The 14,546-nt window shown below is 48.7% G+C and overlaps 1 protein-coding gene across 1 annotated transcript; it reads right to left on the bottom strand.

Annotated features, from left to right (window-relative positions):
- Positions 1-9,398: 9,398 nt before the first annotated feature.
- On the bottom strand, positions 9,399-13,428 carry LOC121992683 (rab9 effector protein with kelch motifs-like). Its single transcript, XM_042547198.1, has 9 exons — positions 12,621-13,428; positions 11,417-11,944; positions 11,229-11,294; positions 10,986-11,155; positions 10,743-10,893; positions 10,573-10,657; positions 10,133-10,503; positions 9,944-10,057; positions 9,399-9,866 (listed from the first exon to the last, which is right to left on the bottom strand). The coding sequence occupies exons 1-9, from the start codon at positions 12,738-12,740 to the stop codon at positions 9,597-9,599; spliced, it is 1,875 nt and encodes a 624-aa protein (XP_042403132.1). The 5' UTR covers positions 12,741-13,428; the 3' UTR covers positions 9,399-9,596.
- Positions 13,429-14,546: the final 1,118 nt, after the last annotated feature.

Genomic DNA, 14,546 nt, shown 5'->3' with positions numbered 1-14,546 from the left:
AAGCAGTGACTCAGGGCCAGAGCGACTTGTCCGTGGCGCGCGCTGAGGCTGCGGAGAACAAGAACAGTTTGGAGGTGTACCGAGCTGGCGAATCAGAGCGGCTGAAGGCCTACAGGCTGGCCTATGTCAGCTCCTCCTTTTTCCTCCAAAAGCTGGGGCATTGGATTGTCTTGGGTTTCCTTGTTGGCAGAGCACTTCCCAGGCGCTTCAACTTTCACTGAGTTGGATTGGGATGACCTACGGTACACTTACGAAATCCCTACTAGCTTTCGCCCCATCATCCCTACTGGTGTGAACTTGTACTTCAATCCCCCGCCTGGTTTTTGTACTTTCTTTACTGAGCAATTTGTATTTGGTCTTCGTCTACCCCCGCATCCTTTTCTGTCTGGAGTGTGCCGCTACTTTAAGATCCCCTTAGGTCAGCTAACTCCCAATTGCATAAAGATTTTGTGTGGCTTTGTAATACTCTGCGAAGTTTGCGAGGTTTCCTGGTCCGCTCCCCTCTTTCACTGCTTCTTTACTCTTGCTTGGCACGCTGATGGTCTTTTTGACTTCCAAGCTCGCAGTCATACCGCTTTCTTCTCTCCTCTTCCTCCTCCCAGTGCTAACTGGAGGAAAAAAATTCTTTTTTCTCCGATTTCTCGAAGAAGTAGACTGGCCTCTGCGATGGCAATCTGCGCTACCTCTGACTCCGGCGTTGGAAGACTTCCATATGGACCTCCAGCATACTGTGGCTGCGACCCGCATGGAGGATTGGCGCTTGAATCTGACGAGACTGTTGTCTGAAGACCTACTTTCCTTTTTCCGGCTGAGCCTCATTTCCTCTGAAACATCGCACTCCTTGGGTAAGTTCGCGCTGAGCTCCACCTCCCTTTCGATCATATTCTCTGCTAGAATAACCTTTCGTGTTGGTGCCTATAGCTGAGGTTCTGCATCGCGCCTCAGAGGTTATGCCTTTGCCCCTCGATGATCTGGAAATACTGCGACGCGGTCGGGCAATCTTGGAGAGGAGGCTACTCCCTCATCTTGGATCCGCCTCATTTGGGGCAGCGACCCGGCCTGCTCCCAGCCCTGCCTCACACGCCGCTTCTCCTTCGCCTGCCGCCTCGAGCCGAGGTCGGGGTCGTGATCAAGCTGCTCGCCCGGCCAGACGTGTCTTCCGAGGAGCCTTCCAGGCCTCCAGACGTGGTCGCGCAGCCCTTCATCGCTCAGGTCGAGGCTCATCTGGTCGAGACGCCCCAAACCGGGGTGCTGCAGCCTTTTCGCAGGGCGAGCCCCGTTCTGATGACTCTGACCCTGACGACCAGCCCTTGCTTCATAGACGGCGTCGAAGACCAGGTCTGACTTCATAAACGCTTGATTCTGTTCCTTATACTACCACATTACCCCTTGCTGTCGTCGTGGCTGGCTCTGACATCACTTCCCTCTTTTATTTTTGTTTTCTTCATCTGGCAGCCTCTCCCAACCCCTACAGGGGATGACCCGCTGCGTTCCGCTCTGCCCCTACTCCTGTCGTGGAAGACAGTTCAGACGAGCATCCTGCCACAACGCCAACGGAGCCCGTTCCCGAGCCACCTCCTGCTCTTGGTTCCGACGCTGGCCCTTCTCGACCTTCCTCCTCCGCCTGCCATCGTTACAGGACCACCATCCCCTCCGAAGCTGCTCTAGCTCGGCGGCATGACGCCCCCACGAGCCTTCTGATGATGAAAGGCTGCCTCGGCAGTTTGTGGGCAGAGAGTATGAATCAAATGGGTAACACGCCGCCATTAGTCCAGATGGACAGGTTCTCGAAGTCCTAGGCTAAAGTACGTACTCCTCACCTTACACTTGCTATTATAATGCCTCAACCGAAGGTTATATCTTTCATCCAGACTCACGCAGAATCTTTGGAGCTGAACCAATCTTTCCACAACCTCCATCATGAAAGCAAAGAACTCCGGGAGAGAGTCTCCGAATTAGAGCTGCAACTTAATGACCCCGCCCAAGCCAGCTATGCATTGTGAGCAGAAATCCAAGCCTTAACTAATCAGACCGACCGGCAGAAACGGTCCCTAACACAGGTCAAAAATGAGCTCCGAGCTGCGAGAGAGGAGAGAGCTGCATCTGAGGCGGGGTATTAGCAACAACTAGCCCATCAGGCTTAGGAAATACAGTTCAAGGATACCCTTCTGCAGGAGAAGAACAAGAAATTGGAGGCTCAGGCAGCTCAACTGGAAACCCAAGCAGCTGAACTGAGGGCTCTGAAGGCGGAACTATCCCAGTCCAGAGCGGCCTTGACGGGAGTATCCACCGCCTTGGCCGTCTACCAAGAAGGAGAGGAGGATCGTTGCCTGCGAAGTCGAATGTCTTATCTGACCTCTCCCGAATTTTTATCCCAGGCTGGGGCACGCTTCTCCGCGACCATACCATATACGACGGCCGGGGTTAACCGACAGCTGCACGCACAGGACTTCTTGAGCTCCATCCCCCCCGCAGACTTTTTGGATCGCGAACAAATCATTCAAGGCTTTCCGGATGAGATTTTTGCTCCTTTCAAATGATCTGTACCAGCTGCTTAAACTGATGAAATTCTTACATGTACATACGTATCTTTGAGTTTTGGCTTGACTACCATGCTATCTCCAGCCCCCTCGATCGACCTGGCTTACAGCGACAGGGTTGGCATCCCTCACACCCGATAGGGCTGTAGGTAGTTAGCACTCCAAGGTCGGTCTAGATTCTTTCCTTGAGCGTCTTGCAAATAATAGGCCCCCGACGCCAACTTCTTGACAACTTTGTAAGGTCCGTCCCATTGAGGCGCCAACTTTGTCACTTCCTCCAAGGGTTTCACCTGCTTCCAGACCAGGTCACATTCTCCGAAGAAACGAGGGATCACCCTTCTATTATAGTTCTGTCTCATCCTCTGTCTATAGGCTTCCAGCCTGGCAGCTGTTTGCTCGCGAATTTCGCTGATGAAATCTAGTTCGGCCAGCCGTCGTTCCGTGTTCCCCTCGTCGTACATCATTCTCCTGACGGATGGTATCCCGACCTCCAGAGGCACCACTGCTTCATTGACATATACCAAGTGGAAAGGTGTCAGACCTGTGCTCTCTCGGGGTGTCGTACGATAAGCCCACAAAATGCTCGGCAGTTCGTCCACCCAACTGCCCCCCGTATGATCCAGCTTGACCTTGAGCCCTCGCACTATTTCCCGATTGACCACCTCTGTCTGACCATTGCTCTGAGGATGCGCCACCGAAGTAAAGGCCTGCGTTATGCCGAACCCCTTGCACCAATTTTGTATCTTGCGTCATTGAAATTGTCTGTCATTGTCCGACACCAATTTGTGAGGTAAGCCGAATCTGCAAAAGATATTCTTCCATAAGAACTGGATCACCGCAATTTTGTATCTTGCGTCCTTGAAATTGTCTGCCATTGTCCGACACCAATTTGTGAGGTAAGTCGAATCTGCAAAAGATATTCTTCCATAAGAACTGGATCACCGCATCTTCAGTGATTTTGGCCAGAGCTTCCGCTTCCACCCACTTGGAGAAGTAATCAACTGCTACCAGCAAGAAACGTCTTTGCCCCGTAGCCATCGGGAAAGGTCCTACGATATCCATACCCCACTGGTCAAACGGGCAAGACACTATAGAAGTTCTCAGTAGCTCTGTAGGTCGGTGCGTCAGGTTCTGGTACCTTTGACATGACAGACAAGTATTCACCAGCTTCTGCGCGTCCTTCTGCAGGGTAGGCCAGAAATACCCGGCCAGTAGTACTTTCCGAGCCAGCGTTCTTCCACCTGCATGATTGCCACAACACCCCAAGTGTATCTTCCGCAAGGCCTGGTCTGCTTCTTCCATATTCAGGCACTTGAGCAAAGGTCTGGAGAAAGACCTTTTGTACAGTTGGTCTCCAATCATACTATAAGAATGAGTCTGTCTCCTGAGCATGCGTGCCTCTTCTGAGTTGGTAGGTACAATTCCTTGCTGGAGGAAACTTGCTATGGGCGCCCTCCAATCAATTACTCCTTCCAGGTTATTTTGTAAATCTATCTTGGCTACAAGGAAGGTCTGCGCTATGGATTTGTCAAGTACCCAAGTGGTCAGGGAGCTGGCCATTTTAGCCAACTCATCCGCTCTTTCATTTTCAGCCCTGGAATCTTAGTGACTGTGACCTCTTTAAAATCTTTTCTCATCTTCTCATAGGCTTCATTGTAAACTTGCATCTTTTCGTTGTTTGCCTCAAAATGTCCGGTCACCTGCTGAGTTACTAGCTGCGAATCTGAGTATATTACGACTCGGCTTGCCCCCACATGCCGAGCTGCTTGCAAACCTGCTAATAGGGCTTCATACTCTGCCTCATTGTTGGTAACCCTGAAATTTAGCCGTACAGCCAGCTGCATGATGTCTCCCTGCGGAGATATTAGAAGTACACCTACACCACTTCCATGATGGGCAGCCGACCCGTCTACGTAAACTTTCCAAACCTCCTCCGAATCCGCCTGATAAACCTCTGTCAAGAAATCCGCCAGAGCCTGCGCCTTGATCGCGGTTCGGGGCTGATACTGTATATCATATTCCCCTAGCTCGGTTGCCCATTTGATAAGTCGACCTGCTACCTCCACCTTGGTGAGAGCCCGCCCCATCGTACTATTCGTTAGGACGGTAATTGGATGTGCCAAAAAATAAGGTCGGAGGCGCCGAGCCATGAGAACAAGTCCGTAGACCAACTTTTCCAGAGCCATGTACCAAGACTCAGCCCCCTTTAATAGATGGCTGAAAAAATACACCGGCCGTTGTACATTATCCTGCTCTTTAACTAGCACGGCCCCCACGGCCTCAGGGGTGGCCGATAAATAGACCCAGAGGGGTTCTCCAACAACAGGTTTGAACAGCGCTGGTAAAAACTCCAGGTATTTCTTTAGCTCCTCAAAGGTCTGTGTGCACTCCTCCGTCCACTGAAACTTGGCTGCATTCCTGAGTACTTTGAAGAAGGGAGCGGCTCGATCTGCAGATCTGGAGATGAATCGGGACAGCGCCGTTATCCTGCCGACCAGCTTCTGCGTTTCCTTCAGATTCTGAGGGATCTGCATGTTCCGGAGCGCTTGCACCTTCTCAGGATTGGCTTCTATCCCTCGTTTGGTCACCAGATAGCCCAGAAACTTTCCTCCTTTGGCCTCGAACAGACATTTCAGGGAATTCAGCTTTACACCATATTGCCTCAGAGTCCCACAGGTTTCTACTACATCTTTTATTAGGCTGAACGCCTGGGGGGACTTGATTAAGATGTCATCTACATAGACCTCCACGTTCCGCCCGATTTGACTCCGAAAGATTCTGTCCATCATCCTTTGGTAGGTAGCCCCAGCATTCCTGAGTCCAAACGGCATGACCGTGTAGCAGAAAGTACCATCAGCCGTTATGAAGCTAACCTTCTCCTGATCCTCCCTGGCCAAGGGTATCTGATGATATCCTTGATAAGCATCCATCATGCATATCCTTTCACAGCCAGCAGTTGAATCCACCATCTGATCGATCCGCGGGAGAGGATAACAGTCTTTAGGGGTGGCTTTGTTGAGGTCGCGAAAGTCGATGCACACCCTCCACTTGTTATTAGGCTTCTTCACCAACACCACGTTAGAAAGCCAGGACGGGAATTGCACCTCCCGAACATGTCCTACCTTCTTGAGCTGATCTACTTCAGCTCGGATAATTTTATTTTGGTCAACAGAGAAATTTCTCTTCTTCTGCTTGACTGGCTGGGCTTCGGGCATCAGATGCAGCTTGTGCTCTGCTATCTCTGGTTTGATTCCGGGCAGTTCTTCCGGGGACCAAGCAAAGACGTCTCTGTTGCGGATCAGACACTGAATCAGCTCCGACTTAAGCTCCGGCGGCAGGTCACTAGCAATGCGAGTGATGCTCTCTGCTTTGTCAGGATGCAACTGAATATTTTCGCAGGAGATAGGCTCCTCGGCAATAGGCAGAGGCTCCTCCTGGATAGCGTGTACACCACCATCCTGAGTCCGCCGGCTCTTGCACGCCTCCACCCGGACCATATCGATGTAGCAGCTTCGAGACACCTTCTGCTCTCCCTTGACTTCTCCGACTCGCTCGCCGACCGGGAACTTGATCTTCTGGTGAAAAGTGGAGACGGCAGCCTGGAACTCATGCAGCGCTGGCCTTCCCAGGATGACGTTGTAGGAGGAAGGCGAATCCACCACAATAAAGGTGCTCCTCCGGGTGCGCACCAGTAGCTCAGTGCCCATGGAGATGGCCAGCTTGATCTGACCCATGAGCTTGACTTCGTTACCTGTGAACCCATACAAGGAAGTGGTTACGGGTTGGAGCTCAGCAGCATCAATTTGCATCTCCTCGAACGCAGCTCTGAATAGAATATTGACCGAGCTCCCGGTATCCACAAAGACTCGAGTCACTCGGCTGTTAGCAATAATGGCCTTGATTATGAGGGTGTCGTCGTGGGGCAGCTCTAGACCCTCCAGGTCTTGAGGCCCAAAGCTGATAACAGGGCCGGAGGCCTGCTCGTAGCTGCATCCCACGGCTCCCACGTACAACCGCCGAACGTGTGACTTACGGGCTCGGCCTGAGTCCCCGTCAGTGGGCCCTCCTAAAATCATACCAATCTCTCGCACAGCAGCATTGCCCCGGTTCTCCAGTTCTCCGGTATCTCTTCGGTCTTCCCCGAGGCCAGCTTGGTTAGATGGGTCGGCTAGGTTGGGCCGGGTCTGACGAGCACGTCCCGCTGCGGCCCGTTCCTCCTCCATCCTCTGTATTTGGGGCGTTAACTCCGGGGGGGGGCAGACCCTGCTCGGTAGCTCTCCTGGAATCACGAGCGAATTGGAAGCAGTTACTAAGATCGTGCGTCCTGGACCGATGATATGCGCAATATGGTGCTCCCCTTGGTCCAGGTCTGGGTGCGTGTATAGCAGCAACTCGCGGAGCTGGTCTGACTCCCTGAGCGGGCTGAGGGGCAGGCCTGGGTTGACCGCGCTGGAAGGGCTAAGCTGGTTGCGGTGCTCTCCTTTCAGGTCGGTTGCCTGGAGCCACCGTCCTTTCGGCCTTCCGCCTAGCGGCCTGCGCTTCTTACACCTTGATGTAGCAAGAAGCTTTCTCCACCATATCGTCAAAGCTTCGGGCGGGGTTTTTGATGAGGTCCCTGAAGAATTCCCCTTCTCGCAATCCGTGGGAGAAGGCGCTCATCAATATTTCTGAGGTGGCGGAGGGGACGTCATTGGCCACCTGACTGAATCGGTTGATGTAGCTTCGCAAGGGCTCGATCGAATCCTGCTTGAGAGCAAAAAGACAGTGGTCGGTTTTTTGATACTTACGACTACTGGCGAAACGGCGTAGGAAGGCCGTTTTGAAGTCCATGAAGCGATTGATGGACTCTGGGGGCAATCCATCGAACCACTTCTGCGCCGATCCAGACAGGGTGTGTAGGAATACTCGGCATTTGACAGCATCGCTGTATTGATACAAGATAGCCGCGTTCTTGAACTTCCGCAGGTGCTCTTCTGGGTCCTTGCTCCCATCGTATTCTCCAATGTTCGGGGCTCGATAACCCCTGGGCAGGCTTTCCCCTCAGGATCTGAGCCGAGAAGGGTACCTTGTCATCCGGGTCTTCAGGCAGATCTCTGGCAGAGGCTATAGCTTTTCCCTTTCCTGCATCCCGGGGTGGATGCAGGGAGCTCTCCGCCACCGACGCCGGTGGCTCTTCTTTCTTCGGACTATGCTCGCGAGGCCCAGGTTGATAATAGTTGCGGTGAGGCTCTCGGAATGAAGTACGAGGGAGTTCTTCCTGCTGCTTCCTCTTTGAGCCCCTGTCGGAGGCAGGAGCTGGTTCTTTAGATGCTTCGGGCGCCAGGCGAGGTCGTGAAACTGTTCCTTGTTTTTCAGAGGCGGCTTGCTTTCTGACCTCCTTGAAGAGCTCGTACTCCCCCGCGGTCATGGTCACGTTGATCCTCCTGCTAGATCTTCGACCAGAGTCCTCCATCTTCACTCTCCGGATCAGGCTGTTGTGTTTCCCACAGACGGCGCCAAATTTGATCCTATCCGAAAGCTGAGTCGGACGGAGGCTGGTCGTGGTGGCCTGATTGTTGACGAAAAGTCGTAGGTGATTCGGCTCCCACGGGTGGCTGACGCTGCTGCAGGACTCTGCGCACACTCAGACAATCCCCCTTCACGTTAGAGACCAAAACCCAGGGAAAAAGTCCCCGGATCAGGCCCTCCGACGCTCAAGTCAGGTCCTTTTTCCCCAGAAAAAGTAGAGAGAGACCGAAAAAATGATTGAAAGCGAAAAGTTGTGGAAAAAAGTGATGAGAGAGAGCGTGCCTTTTTTCGCGTACGAAGAAGCCTCCCCTTTTTATGCCCTTCTCCCTTCTAGAACCTGCCAGCCTGTCAGAAAGCGTTAGACGCTGGGCTTTGTCGCGTAGTCCCGGACACCTGTCGCGCTGCCATTGGTTATGAAAGCATCTTCTCGTTTAGGAACCTCCGCCTTTACACATGAGTTTTGTCTTGTAGTGAAGGACATCTGTCGCGTTGCCATCGGTTGTGAAAGCATCTTCTCGTTTAGGAACCTCCGCCTTTATACCTGGGTTTTGTCTTGTAGTGAAGGACATCTCTTGACGGACAATCGTGATTCTCCGACCCTCGCACTGCTTTGCTCATCTGATCTATTGTGACCTGCCCCTGCCTCACATCCTTCGATCGGCTCTAGCTTCTAAGTGTTACCGGCCCGTCGGGCTGACTCCGAACGGCTCCGTCGATCCCGGTCTATGATCTGTGGCTTGCATTTCCGGGCCTTCGAATTGCAGACCTGCCGACCTGATTCGTCTCTGCACAGCTCTGCTACTTCCGACCTGTGCCTTGTGACTTGCACTCCCGGGCCTTCGAATCGCAGACCTGCCGACCTGATTCGTCTCTACACAGCTCTGCTACTTCCGACCTGTGCCTTGTGACTTGCACTCCCGGGCCTTCGAATCGCAGACCTGCCGACCTGATTCATCTCTACACAGCTCTGCTACTTCCGACCTATGCCTTGTGTTCTGCCTGTCATCTTCCTTTGTCTTTCAACGACTTGGCCCCCTTGATCGATCAGTTTACCTAATCTCTGACTACCCCCTATGCTTGCCTTTGATTGCCTAGTCAGCTTGACTATTTACCGCCAAGTCACCTTGACTATTGACTGCCACATCCTCTTGACTTTTGACCGCTATATGACCTTGACCCTTCTCCCCTTTCCTTCGAGGGTCCCTCCATCACCAACCGTATCAACATATCTATTTAAACTTACTTATTTAGTTTAACAAATTATTCAAACTTATTTATGTATTGATCAAACATAAACTTGTTTACAATCATTAGATTCATTTACTGTCCTGTTTATTTTAGCCAATTCTATCTGGAATCAAAATTTATAGAATTTTCTTAACAATCCACAGAACCCAACGTATGTCCTCTTTGGATCGTATCAGAACTTACAGGCAACTCTTATTTCTAAAATTTACATGCAAGTAAAAGCAAGAACGGAAAGGCAGAGGCAAAGAAGGAGAAATAGAACACACGTCCTACTACTACTACTACATCATTGATTGGCCTTCATGAGACACCGTTGCCTGGTCCTCCCAACGTGAGGACTACATCTTGCAAATCATTTGCCATCTTCACTGGCTGAGTTCTAGCCACCTTCACTTGCTGAGCTTGCTTCGCCGCAACACCACAATCCGACAAGCCGCAAGCAGATGCTTGTCTTGGCGGCCTCGCGTGGATGGGAACGACATGTGGAGTTGAAGGATGCTGGAACACAGTGGCGGAGCAAGCCATTCCCTGTGAGTTTATTGCAGGTCTTGGGGCAGCAACAACTGGAACCTGAGAATGCAGTGGAAAGATTGTCAAAATATACTGAAGTTACTGTTTTTTTTTGTTGCTTCCAATTCTTTGATTACCGGAGCAAACAATACTCCTCTGAAAAGCTGGCCGTTGACATTTGCAGTCATGAGGTACCCAGAATCGAAAGCTCCGTCGACAGTTCCCCGAACTTCAGCCCCGATCTGTAGGCTCTGCATCAGCATTTGCAACATGAACAGTTAATAAGCTAACTTGAGAACCGATATAGGAGCCATGTTGCATCCTACCAGGGGGGCAAAAAAGGGCCTTAGTTGATATTTTTGTTGTGCTCCTAGCATTGAAGCCTCTTGCCTTGGCAGAGGCAGAGATGTTCGGAGGAACTGTTTTGTCACTGGCTGCCTCAGAGCCTCGTCGCCGGCCAAGTATCGTGTGTGAATGATCTTTACAGTCTCTGTTGGATTGTATGGGTTCAGGTGAGTGACCAATCGAGGGGGCAAGGAATCGGTGGCAGCAGTTGGTAGTTTCTGGATGTTCTGTTCTTGATCAGATTGCGACGGAGAAGAATGTTGTGAGAGAGACAGAGAATGCTCTTCTTGCTCTAGTTCGACCTCAAGTACTTTGGCATCAGTAGATTTCCTCCTTTTGGCATCCATATTCTCTGCATTGATGCAAAGTGTAAGCATATTCCCTAATCAAATTATAACAACATATAGGAAACAAGCCCTACCCAAGCCACAGACTAGTGGATTTCTTGGCTCTACTTCAGTTGATCCACGACTCGATAGCCCGTTCTTCGAAACCAGATTGCTTTGCTATTTGTTCAACTTGGATGATCAGTACTGGATCTTTAACATTTTGAAGAAACACTGCTTACAATTAAAGAAAGTGATTGGTTACCACAAGATTGGTTCTTAAGAACTTGCGCTTTTCTTGAATCCAATGATTGCCAAAGATTTTGCACATAGAAACATTATAACGGCCATTTGAATGTTCAGATCCAGATTGCAAAATGATCAGCTCATTCAACGGCCGTTCGTCCTCCCCGCAACTGTGGCAACAAGTAGATACCTCATAGTCTGATACCTACATATATCGAAAAGCAAGATTTTTCAACTACATTACATAAATTGGGAAACCTACCCTCCGAATATCGCAATATCAGCATTGATGTCTACAGCAGAATGAGAAAATCTTCCTTGTGGTTGCTGATCACCAAGGATGTCAAGCTGAGCCCAAGAGCTAGATATCGTATCGAGAACCCAAACATCGCTATAATATTGTTTATCGCCGACTCCACCAATGATGTATGCCTAAACACACCAATTATAAGACCTCTCAATTTGATACGTGAACAATTGTTTCACATAATTCATCAGAACTAACCTTGGTCCCTATGCTCACAGCAGCATGACCAGCTCTGACTCCCGGAGTTGATCCTTTAACTTCCAACTGCCACACAACAAAGCCACAATTGAACTTCAGTGCTGATTTCTTAGTCTTCAAGAAGAACTTAGATCAATACGATTTTGAAATGAGCATATTCCAAACAAGGATGAAAACTTTAACCATACCCTCGACCAAGTCATCGTATCTATGTCAAGCACATCGACTTCACCGTGAAAGTGATCGCCGCAATCACCTCCATATACAACAATCTTATTTCCGATGGAAGTTGCAGTGTGGCTATCCCTTGGTGCGGGCGGTTCTCCTTTGATTGCTGGAGAAGACCATGTCATGTTCTTTAGATCAAGTAGGAAAACATCATTCAAGTAATTTGCTTCTCCTTCACCACTGCCACCGAATATCAGAAGTTTCTCATCTCCGATGACAGTGGCCGTGTGGCTTTCGCGAGGCGATGGCGGAGCACCAAGGCAAGTCGGTTTACTCCACTCTTTGGTCTTCAGATCTAGCATGTGCAGATCATTGACCTTCTTCGTCCCATTGGTACCCCCTAACACAACCATCTTGTGCCCTACAAGCGCAACACTGTGACTGTCTCGACTTCCAGGCTTCTGGCCTGTGGTAGCAATGGAACTCCAGGACATGGTTTCCAGATTCAGAGCAAGGACATCGCTGAAGTGCATTCCTCCACAGCATCCCTGTGAAATATATACAGAATCTTTCAATTAAATTTATACAATCAGCAGCCATGTCTACCTTCAAGAAAAGCTCATCAGCCATTCTTTCTAACAAACAGAAAAAAAAAAATCTGAATATGAGTTCAGAAACTGTTTTCTTCACAGTTCTTCACTTACACTGGTTTGCGAGGTGAGTTATGCCTCAAAGGAAAGAGATTCCCAAATCCACTTTATCTACTAAAATGGAAGTTCCAAGTAATGCAACAATTGATCTTAGGTAAACCCTTCAGAATAGGGGCCAAAGTATATGATAAGTAGTCATCCACACACTGATCGAAAACCTAGTGTGTTAAACATGGTTTGCATTGAGATTTAGCGTTTTTATTTTCAAACTTTTCAGGAAGTATCAAATGAAAGAAATCAAGACTAAATAAGTTTCTGTTGTAAGCATGTCACCATTTTCATTCACCCGAGAAACAAAATAATCTTTCTCTGTGTGCAATTGTTGCTACAATGTCATATTTGCTATATCTGATCCCAAAAAGGAGTTCATAGCTTGAATTTAAATGAAGGGTAGATAGGGTTATATAGGCATATCAGAAATGCATGGAAAGTGAAAATCTCCTACTGTAAAAGGAGATAAGATATACAACCATAAGCAGAGCTTTTTTTCTAACGTAGAACTGGAGGTGCTTACTCCGAAGACGTAAACAACTCCATCAAAGAAGCAAGCAGAGTGCCCCCATCTCTCAGGAGGGCTATACCCGGCGAGCTTTGGATAGAGCCACGTAGCCTTCCTCCTCTTCACCACCTCCATCCTCCCGCTATCCGTTCGATCTCTCCCACGCTCTCTTCTTCCCTGGAAAGCGCACAGGACTCAGAGACGCACGACCTCCCCTGCTGGTAGCTGGTGATAAGGTGGTATGAGGAAGGGAGTAGTACAAGGGACGGCAGAGGTCGAGATCAGACAGGAAACAAGTCAAGCGAGGCATCAAAGATGAGTGACTGAAAGAGAGAAAGAAAGAAAGACAAGAAAAGACGGGTGGATTCCCATCCAAACCTACAGTGCCGCCAACCAATTAACTACTAGCCCTCTGCAGACGGGAATGAGAGCGAATCACTCGTCACTGTAGGAAGGAAAAGAAAGAGCGATATGGGAAAGCCAAAACGCAAGAAACAGCAAGTGATGTAATATCATGGGACTTGGGGAGAGAGTTGCACATTGTGCAGTCAAGTGAAGGGCACAACAGGATGCACACAAGGTGCCCAGAGAGAAGGTGAGGAGGTTCAGGAGAAGCAGAAGAGGAGACTAGACTAGTGTTACATAAAGTGTGCGAGCGGGCGGCAGGGTGGATGTGCATGGGAATGTGTGAGGTGTCACAAACCTCACGACGTCCTGTACTCCGCCATCGCCCCATCGCCTCGCGGGGAGCATTGGGCTCGGGGTAATGCAATGCAGTGCCGGGGAATGTGCTTCTCGGCGTTTGCCCTTCGCCTTTCCCAACAAACACATTTATTTATCTTCGCCTTTTTAATCTTTAATGTTGAATGTATATGAAAAATGATAAACGGAGAACAAGGGAATACAATTACAAATTAGGAATATCTTTTTGTCTCCCAAGTTAGTATCTAAATAAATTTAGGGGGTGTTTGGTTTAGGGTAATAGAAGTGGGGAATGGGAATGGGAATCATTGATTCCCATTGTTAATATTTGGATTATAGGAATAGGAATACAAATAAGGGAATGAATCCTTGAAATTGGGTAATGACTGATTCCCATGTACCTCCCCTTCAATGAGTCATTACCCTATTTTTATCAATCAAAATATTCCCTTATTCCAAAAATACCCTTGACTTAAAACTAAAATTTTCTCCATTAATATCAAATATCAAAATATATTTATTTATTTTTTCTTTCATATCACTTATCTCTCCTTATTCTCTCTCATTATATTTTCTCTTTCATCATTTTATCACACACTTTCTCTCTCCTTAATCTCTCCTATCACACTCTCTTTCCTCTTTTTTCTCATTACACTTTCTTTCTCATCATACTTTCTCTCTCCTCAATCTCTTCCATCGCACTCTCTTCCTTCTTTTGTTCCTCATCACACTTTCTCTCTCCTCAATCTCTCCTATCACACTCTCTTTTCTCTTTTTTCTCATCACATTTTCTCTCTCATCATACTTTCTCTCTCCTCAATCTCTCTTATCACAATTCCTCCTTTTTTCCTCAACACACTTTCTCTCTCATCACACTTTCTCTCTCCTCAATCTCTCTTATCATACTTACTCCTTTTTTCCTTAACACACTTTCTCTCTCATCATACTTTCTCTCTCCTCAATCTCTCCCATCATATTCACTGTTCTTTTTTCTCTCACCATACTTTCTCCCTCCTCAATCTCTCTCATCACACTCTCTCTCCTCATTTTTTCTCACTATTTTTTCTCTCTCTTCATCCTCTCCTATCATACTTTCTCTCACATCATATTTTCTCTCATCATGCTCTCTCCAATCACACTCTCTTTTTTCATTTTCTCTTATCACACTTTCTCTCTCTTCATTCTTTCTCATAATACTTTCTCTCTCATCATTCTCTTTCATCATATTTTTCTCTCACA

The sequence above is a fragment of the Zingiber officinale genome, chromosome 6B (genome assembly GCF_018446385.1).
Source record: "Zingiber officinale cultivar Zhangliang chromosome 6B, Zo_v1.1, whole genome shotgun sequence".
NCBI classification, from domain to species: Eukaryota; Viridiplantae; Streptophyta; class Magnoliopsida; order Zingiberales; family Zingiberaceae; genus Zingiber; species Zingiber officinale.
The sequence above is the reverse complement of the archived record's forward strand: the minus strand, read 5'-3'. Positions and strand labels throughout refer to the sequence as shown.